The sequence below is a fragment of the Hyperolius riggenbachi genome, chromosome 6 (assembly GCF_040937935.1).
Source record: "Hyperolius riggenbachi isolate aHypRig1 chromosome 6, aHypRig1.pri, whole genome shotgun sequence".
In the NCBI taxonomy this organism is placed as follows: Eukaryota; Metazoa; Chordata; class Amphibia; order Anura; family Hyperoliidae; genus Hyperolius; species Hyperolius riggenbachi.
Window position 1 is genome coordinate 211,763,694 of NC_090651.1, and position 9,743 is coordinate 211,773,436.

The following is a 9,743-nucleotide window of genomic DNA, read 5'->3' on the forward strand; positions in this document are numbered from 1 at the left end:
TTTTTTAGGAATGTATTTTTTAAGGAAAGGTGGAGATACGCTTTAAAATCTTGCACTAGTCAAAAACATTCCAAATATATGTACTGTGCTGCTATTTGTAAAAGATCGCTGCTTTTACTTTTTTTTCTTTTCTTTCAATGCAAAACCATTGTGATGAACACAAATGTTTCTCTTTAAAGAGGAGCTGTTAGGTATAAGGTCTCAGAGGAAAAAAAAACACATATATCAGTAGCTAAAGATTGGCTGTACTTACATTACATATGCATTTCACTGTCCACATTTGGATTTCACAGAATTTTTATATATACTATTTGCAGAGAATGATGCTCCTGACAGCTCATGGCAGGTTCCATGTTTGTCTGTCTCCTATGAAGCCAATTGTGTCATCATGTCCTCCCTGCTTCCTGATGATTCGACTCACAAAAAAGATCCTAATGGACAACACTACTGTGCAGTGAATATTAATTAGCCATGTGGCTAGGAACAATAGCAGACTCATGCAGTATACTCTGCCCTGTGATTTTTCAGTGCTGTGAGCTGAACTGCATTACAAGCTGCTGTAACATGAACCTGTAACTTCTCACTAGCAGCCGAGGGGAGGACCCAAGGTGGGGAAAAGCAGCCCCAGAATGTTTTGCAGTATGTTATGCGGCCTCTCGTCCTTTTAAGAGCTTGGGAATAACAGCCTTGCTGTTCGGCACACATCAAAAGTAAGAGAGATTTTTAACTTCAGTATTGCCTTTTTGGTTTCCTTCTAAACTGTTAAACACAGGAGAATAGAGGTTTAAATTAAGCTTTTGCAGCCTGACAGTTACTCTTTAAGCTAGCGTTTCCGAGCTCTGAGTTGGTACAGCCATTTTTGCAGAGATGTGATGCAGCACTAGCAGTGTTCTTCATCAAAGGTTTATTAATAAGCTGCTAGCATTACTCTGATTGTTTATAAAACAGGCCCACTTAGCAGCCCACACAGCAGAGCTTTTCCAACAGCCAAATGGAGCAGCTCCTTGAATATAGCTCTGTGGTTCACCATCAAAAGCATGTAACCTGCTTGACATGCGATATAGGTTGTGTGAGCCAGCCTGTCACAATGCATCTATCATATTCTGCTAGTTTTATAGGCAGAAAACTGAAGAGAAACCATAGTCCATAACCAAAATAGAAGCAAAACAAAAATGTGCTGTCTTAAAAACAGAGGGTATTTGCAATTATGCATTGTACGAGACAGCATATGCTCATTTCAACCTGAAGAACTGCAAATACCTTCTGTTTTAAGAAGGCACATTTCTGTAATTGATGCTGTGTGACATGCTACAGTGGATGCAGCACAGCCAGTGTCTGTAAGGAAGGAGAGGAAAGGGAGGGCACAACCAGCACTATGGCTGCTCGGCAAGACTGGCAGAGAGAGGCCAGGGCTGCGGAACGGCATATCACAGCCTATGGGCCAGTACCGGGCCATGGACCCCTATTCTAGTACCCGAGTCTAAAGTCTACATATGATTTCTTGAACGAGTAACATGCACAAGTTTTACAACAAAATTAAAATTTGTCTCACCTTCCGGGAAGCCAGGATCTGTTTGAGCAGAGTGTGGTAATACTGCTGCTGCGATGTAATATATCGCTTATACTGAGACTTAAGACACAGCTGGCGATACTTCACCACCTCTGGGTTTAAGTGCCCATCTAATACATGATAAGAGAGACATTAGGTTAAAAACACATAATACATAAAAAATATCCTAGCATATTTGATTTAAAATGCAAAAAGCATTAATCTCAAACCATAACATTTTTAAATACATTTAGGAATAATTAGCAGAGATTGAACTAAATTAATTTGTCGCCTGAAACTCATCCTCTGCGACTTACCCTCTGGAGGATTAGCATTACAGTTTGTTGGATATTCTGTCGATTGCTGCCTCCCTGCCCTCTCTCCAAAGAACAAGCTCATTTGACCAAATCAAAATTCTCATACATGTACTGGCATTATGGCTGCTGAATCATATTCTGCAGGACATAAAACCATCTCAAGTTTGTAAGAGCTTCATTCAAAATACCTAAGTATAGACCCTCATCACACACTTCTAGTGGTGCCATTCCTGCAGCCTCAGGGTTTTCGTTGCAGCAGGTCACTTTTCAGGATTTAAAATGCAACCCTTCTGGTCCATTGCAATGTTTACCCAAGTCATTTGGGCATAGAATCTCTCCAGTTTGTTTTCCGTCTACTCAGAAAACATCAATCTCTTTGAGTGTTTCGAACAGTTCCAGCAGGAGCAGCGCAGCAAGTCTGCATATCATCTATGGTTAGATGTAATATGTAGCATATATTTACAAATGCATATCTTCTGGCTTATTGATACATATTTTGTGCCCAAATTATTAACATTTTCCCAGGTTAGGATCACTGGACAAAAACCCTTAAAATCTGGAATGACTTTATTAAAAAAAAAAAATTGTTCACAGATTGAAAGAGTGCACATAACTACAGTCATTTAAACGTAAATAACAAGCCCTTGCTATGGTTCACTATGACCCAGATAAGGAATTAAAAGTTTAGTCACCTAACAGATTATAATAAATCCAAGTTTGCTGGATAATCTGCTTTTTCAAACTTTAGCAGAGGCCCATTATCTGACTAAATAAATCCAAGACAGTCTGAGCCCCTGGAAATCAGAACATCAGACTCAGCATGCGGCACACACCTCGGAAAAGCTTCTGTGCCATATGTAATGGGTTGCCAAAGCGAAAGTTTTCTCCCTGAAACAAAGCCTGGATGATGTCTTCGTGTTGACTAGTGTTGTCTTCTGGGAAGGTAGGCAGGAACTGCTTGAGATGTTCTCTCTGAGAGTCTGAGAGGACATTTTGCCATGTATCCAAACTGACCACATCAAAGAACAGTTCAGGCTGTGGAAAAGAGAGATAGAACGGATTAAAAAAGAACCTACAATACTAAACATAGTATAAGAAGTCACACTTCTAAAATTTTAATTAACCTGCAATTCCTTTAACTTAAATCAGTGTTTCACAACATTATTATATCATATACCTCTTCATCAAAGAGGTTCTTTGCCAAGTACCCCTTGACACGTACCTGTTATCATACTCAGTTTTTGAGTATACATGATTTTAAAACATTCCTTTATGCTTTATATTAACTTAAAATCCCTATTTAAGCATCATCCATTAGCCGACATGGGCATAAGCCAGCCTAGAGATACCAGGTTTTTGCACCAGTTTCTCGAGTATTTTGTAGGCATCAGAATTGTTGGTACCAAACGGATTTAACTTTTTTGTATTAAAAGCCATAAACACCTGCAAGTGTTTTTCTTTTTATTAGAAATACTGCTGGATAATATAGCTTGCCTTGCGCACACCTGGTAACATTCTGCCAGTTAAGAAATGAAGCCATGAGGGCAGAGCCAGCATTCACAGGTGGCATTCATGCTGCCACAGACCTTCAAAGGAGGCTACCATCCCCCTAGAGGGGTGTGCTGAGATCGCGCTTCGTTGCCAGCTGGTTGTCTTTATTACCCCACCAGGGATTACCAGCATATTTAACAGCACACAACTACCTCCACGCTGCATACAACACTGCTTAGGGGAGATTCGGCCTCCTTTGGGAAAGAAATATCATAAATGAGGGTTCCCCTAACAAGCAGTTCTTGTTGTTTTTAATAGGAGTTGTGCTGAAATTTCCTGCTCAAAAGAAGAAGCCACACCCCCAAGGTGTCCCCAAATGCCTGCTGTGGAAATTTATTTATTAATAAGCTGGTAACCATATTCGATTAGGGTAATCAAACTTGCCGGGAGTCAAACAGGAAAATTGAAAACTGTATAGCTAGCTTTAGTTTAGTTGTGTCTACAACACTGAAAAAATAATCTACTCAGACAACTTTACCAGAGTGAGGGCCGGTTCACACTCGGCGCTTTGCCTGCAAATTTGTGTGCAAAATCTTGCGATTCACGCTTGGGATTCCCATTCGATAGAACGAGAATCATAGAGAAATCACCCCCAGAACGCTGCATGCAGCGCGTTAGCGATTGATCAAAATCGCAACCACTGCAGTATCCATAGGGAGACATTGTAGCATCGCTTTGCTGATTGCCGACGATCAGCAAAGCACTGAAGAATCACCTCAATGTGAGCCAGCCCTGAGAGATTACCAATGTTCTGCCTTCACAGTCAATGAACTATATTACCAAGCAGGAGACTGTGCCAGCCTTTAGATTGTAAGCTCGCAAGGGCAGGGCTCTCTCCCCCTTTTGTGTTTTGGAAATCATTATACATTTTATTCATCATGTTACTTTTATCACTGTCATTACCAATTCTGTATTTTGTATCATTTTTTGTATTTTGTAACTAATTATGTATCTTGTATATTAGTGCACACCATTGTCTGTATTATGTACCCCATGTTTGCTTCTTACTTTGTACAGCGCAACGGAATATGTTGGCTCTTTATAAATCAATAAGAATCAGTAATGCAGTGAAAGCCATGAACAGGACATGTTCCTTTTCAGCTACTTTCCAATACACTTACAAAAGTCAAGCAGGAATGCTATGTACATTTAAGAGTTCTGCTTAGGCAGGTTACATTCGAAGTATGATTGTAATGTTCTTCAAGCCCCTATTCAGCACCTGTCTACATCCTGCCTCAGTAATACTTTATCTCGCTACCTACAACCTGTGGGTGATGAAACAGAGCAGGGAAGTAAACACAGCATTGGGTACTTACGTCCTCTAGCAGGTCCTCAGGAAGACTGACCCGTGTTCCTCCCAGTAAACAATCCTCCATGATGGGGGTCCCATGGCTGTCTGTGCATGACCCCAGATCCAAGGGGTCATTCAACATGGTGTCCAGAGAATCCATGGCTTACCTAGGTGGATAAATACCCATAAAAGCTCAATCTCTACAACTTAACAAAGACCCAGTAGGCTCTGGTGTTGGTCACATAGACAGCAATCTGTGCAACGTTAAGCTTTGCAGCGACATTGTCGGTATACATTTATACAGCACAAATACATTTTCTGAAGCTCATTCACAGAGAGTACATTGAACAATTTGTCACTAAAAATATGGGGAGCACATTGGCGGCGTAATGGTTAGCACTCTTGCCTTGCAGCTCTGGGTCCCCAATTCGAAACTCAGCCAGGGCACTATCTGCCAGAAGTTTGTATGATTTCCTCACGTCTGTGCGGTTTTTATCCAGGCACTCCAGTTTCCTCACACATCCCAAAAACACACATAAGTTAATTGGCTTCCCCTTAAATTAGCCCTAGACTACAACACATACATATGCATATGACTGTGGTAGGGATTAGATTGTGAGCCCTTCTCAGGAACAGTTTAGTAACAAGACAATATACTCTGTACAGCGCTGCAGAAGATGTTGATGCTATATAAATACTAAATAATAATAATGTTTATAGGAACTTGCAATCTAATATCTATCACATTTTGGGGACAATTTTTAGGGGAAGCCAATTAAACTTCCAGTATGATTGTGTGAGGAACCCAAAGGGTGTGATGGAAACACACGCAAGCAAGAAAGCAGAGAAAATACAATCTGGGCAACAGTCTGACCTCAGCTTTAGCTACCTCTTCTGCAATCAGCTTGCATTTATATGGTCAAATGCTATTAAAAAATATATTAGCTGTGCCGCCACCTGTGGTACTAAGAATATTTTTAAAGAGTAGCTGTCAGACATACTATCTCAGAAAAAAAAAAACACATATGTAAGTAGATAAATACTTATTCTACTTACATAACATATTTATTGCACTGTCCACGTTTTGATTTTAGTGTTTTTCTACAGTAAAAAAAATAGAAAATCCTTAACATTTCCCATTTTAACTGTGGCTATTTTGAAGCCAATCCTGGTGTCATTTCCTCCCTTACTCTCCTCTGCCTGATTGTGTATGCATTGCTAGCCCTTCACTATAGAAAGTGCATTGCCTCAGCATGAGAAATATTGGCCAATGAGAGAGGAACAGAGGTGTGGGAGGGAAAACCGGGGGAGGGACGAGGTTTCAGCCAATCAGGCTGCATTAAATCTAAGGGGAAGTAGAGAAGCAAAAAAGGACAACCCACCATGCCCTGCAACTTCCTTTCTGTGTAACAAATTTTGTAAATACCAAAGAGTCAGGTAAACTAGGGAATGATCATTTATCAACAAGAAAAGTAACAGTAACCAGGATTACCTGGTTAGCATCCTTATTACTGGTTTACCAGATAAAAATAAAGAATTGATTTTTTTATTATATGCCCGACAGCGACACTTTAGGTCCTTTTCTATGTTAGGATTCAAAGTACATAGGGATCTAGCTGGGTACACACGATACGTTTTTCCGCTCCATTTTTTTTTTTACCCAATCTTATTTCGGTACTTTTCGGTTAGCCGGGAGCAACCGCTAGGTGGCGTTAACCTCCCTGGCGGTAAGCCGCCGCGGAGGATTTCTCAGCCGATTTGCATAATTTTTTTTTTTTTTTTTTTTTTACACCCAGCTAGCACTTTTCTAGCTGCGTGTACAAACCTATCGCCGCCCCGCCCCCCGACCCTTGCGCAGCCTGGCCAATCACCGCCAGGCAGCGCTAAGGGGTGGATTGGGACTCCCTCCGACGCCATGACATGGATGATGTCGATGACTTCATCCCAATCGTCGTCATGGCGACGGGGGAAGCCAAACAGGAAATCCCGTTCTGAACGGGATTTCCTGTTTGCTCTGATCGCCGGAGGCGATCGGAAGGGTAGGGGGGATGCCGCTGCACAGCGGCTATCATGTAGCTAGCGCTAGGCTAGTTACATGATTTTAAAAAAAAATTTAAAGTGCTGCGCCGCCCCCCCCTGGCGATTTTATTGTAATGCTAGGGGGGGTAATTACTATTCCCCCTCCAGGCCGCCATGGATAGTAGGGAAAGATGTAACTCCAGCGATCGCTGGCAGCAGTTACATCTTTACCTACTATCTATGGCGGCCTGGAGGGGGAATAGTAATTAACGACACTTCAGCGATCGCTATCTTTCCCTACTATCCATGGCGGCCTGGAGGGGGAATAGTAATTAGCGCCACCTAGCGGTTGCGCCCAGCTAACAGAAAAGTACCCTTATTTCCTGCTCTATTCTCTTATCTTCCGCTCGTTTTTCTTATCTTTTTCCATTCACTTCTATGAGCAATCGACCAAAAAAAATAAAAACAGATCTGAAGGAATATCATACATGTCGGAAATTATCAAACCCATCTATCGGGGTAAAAACGTATGGTGTATTCCCAGCATAACTGGCCGAAAAGTGTGGTTGTATTACATTATTACTATAACCTATATGACATCTAGAAGTTCAAGAGTGTGCTGTCCATCCAATCACACCAGTAAAATTACCATATGAACTTTCTTGCTGGGTCACCTAAACCATATTAGGTCCACCCATAGCAAGTCTCAGTTGCATAGGGTATCATGAGGTGATCAGCAGAGGCATTACAGAGCTAACTGCCATGTTGCCATCAAAACTTATCACAAAGATCATTTTGAGCGATGCATCTAAAGTGCATGTGTAGCTTTAAAAGTACAGTGAAGACAAAAAAAAAAAAAGTTATTCCTGGAATGTATTCTTTTGTATGCAGACTGGAGCCCTCCACAGATTAGCCATGTGCAAGACAGGTTCATACACACTGCAGAAAGTGGCCCCGCTTTAGCGCCTTTGAGAATCTCTTGACACCTCAAAGTGGAATTTCTCTGTTTCCTGCTGGGTTCCCTAAACTAGACTAATGCCTCACGTCTAAAGGCATTTTAACACAACTATCAGCTTCAATAGTATTCAGTCCAACTGCCCTCAGGTTAATCAAGGCAAGATCAGACTCTGGGTCTGTATGAAGAGATCTCAGGGTAGAACAGGTTCACTTCCTCTAACAACAACCAGTTACTAATGCAAGTTAGTACATGTAATAGGCACACTGACTGGCTGCTGGTAAACTAGTTAATAAACTTTAGAGTATGCCACTTCAAGCATAACACAGATTGATCTATGTATGCCTAGCAATGCACATTCATGGATGTTAGACTGCCTAAACAGAACACACCCTGAATGCTGACTGTACTACAAGACAACCGTCTGAAATACAAACAATGCATGGCGGCTGTCTACAATAATATAACCCCGGATTACCCCAAAACTACCTGCACTACTAAACATTTACCTTAGGTCTATTCTACGCTTCATCCTCTGGTACCGGCTTCCGCTCAGTCTAGCGGAAGTGACCTTCCAGCAACAGAGCAGCCACAATTCCGGTTCCTGATACTGGAGACTGAGCATGTTGGGAAGTGGAGTCCGTAGTCTGCCAATTGCTTTCTTGCCCGTTTTCCGAGCTAGCAATTCTGAATCGGAGAGAGATTTCCTTTTTTTACGTGATTGGATAGATAGTAACATTTAAACTGGAATTCTCCACTCCTACAGGCTGTGTTAATATAAAATAAATACACTGTATATATAAATACACGGATATATAACTCTGGTTAATACGCAGGACCAGTACGCATAGTGCTCAATTGGTTTTTTTTTTTAAGAGGGACAGGTGCTTAGCAGTGCAACTACCTATACATAACACCCTTGGGAGGGAAATGATTTTCATACAGATTTCTTTTTTTATTTGGCCTTCTTTCAGGACTGATGTACAAATATATGTAAATATGTTTTTCTACTGAGTAAAAGAGTGTTTCTAAGAGTTCTGGTTCACCATGAGCTTGCTGGGTACTCTCTACTCTACCTCTGGGTGTTTCAAGTCCTACCCCATAGATCCACATTAATCCATGTCATGCACTGATGAGGATCACTCAATCAGAAACAGTCTGTATGCATGTTGGCTTATAGTGGCACTGTAATATTAACAAGCTGACATCATTGCATTCCAGTGGATCTGGAGGTGTGGCTAGCTTCCAGGTACAACAATGGATAATTTGCATATTTCAGCAGTGATGCACTGGGAGACATCTCGGAGCTCACTCCAACCTGAATTATCGCAAATACTTTCGGTTTTAAGAAGGCAAACTTTTGTTTTCCATTGTTCTATCCTTAAGGGGAAGGTCCGGGAAGACTAAATTAAAAAAATGTATTTACCTGGGGCTTTCTCCAGCCCCTGGCAGCTGTCCTGTGCTCTCGCCGCAGCTCCTGTGGCTCCCGGTCTCCTCCGGTGCAGATATCGACCTCGCCAGGGCAGCATCTACTTGCGCTCCAGGGTGTGGCTCACGGAGTCGCACTGACGTCATCCGGATTGTACTACGCATGCGCAGAACTACTTTGTCTGCGCAGTACAGTCCGGAGCGCAAGTAAGCCTCTTGTACCGGAGAGGACCTCGGGCCACCGGCGGGGAGCAGAGCTGCGGGGAGGGCACTGGATGACTGCAAAGGGTTGGAATAAGCCCCAGGTAAGTGGATTTTTTTATTTTCAGTCTTCCTGGACGTGTCCTTTAAAATTGATATAACCATTGTATAGTGAAGGGCTAGCACAGTACAGTGCTCGGAAGAAGGCACGTCCCATCACCTCCCAAGATTGCTCAGCCACCAGCGCTACTACTAGCACCACTTCCGCTGCATTTGACACTTCGCAAGAATTATTTAGTGGTGAAATCACTGATGCACAGCCATTGTTGTTACAGCCAGATGAATTTTCACCAGCTCATATGTCTGAGTTACGCAGCAACACTATGGATGTAACGTGTAAGGAGGATGAAGGACCTACTGATAGTGCATGTT

The 9,743-nt window shown here is 42.1% G+C and overlaps 1 protein-coding gene across 1 annotated transcript in view; it reads right to left on the minus strand.

Moving 5' to 3' along the window:
* NFRKB (nuclear factor related to kappaB binding protein) overlaps positions 1–8,254 on the minus strand; it is a 57,512-nt gene extending 49,258 nt beyond the window's left edge. Inside the window, exons 1-4 of the mRNA XM_068240375.1 lie at positions 8,192–8,254; positions 4,734–4,875; positions 2,700–2,901; positions 1,553–1,680 (exon numbers count right to left, since the gene is read on the minus strand). Of these exons, the coding sequence (XP_068096476.1) occupies positions 1,553–1,680; positions 2,700–2,901; positions 4,734–4,868 (465 nt within the window). The 5' untranslated portion in view covers positions 4,869–4,875; positions 8,192–8,254. The remainder of the gene's footprint in view (positions 1–1,552; positions 1,681–2,699; positions 2,902–4,733; positions 4,876–8,191) is intronic.
* Between the last annotated feature and the right edge of the window lie 1,489 nt (positions 8,255–9,743).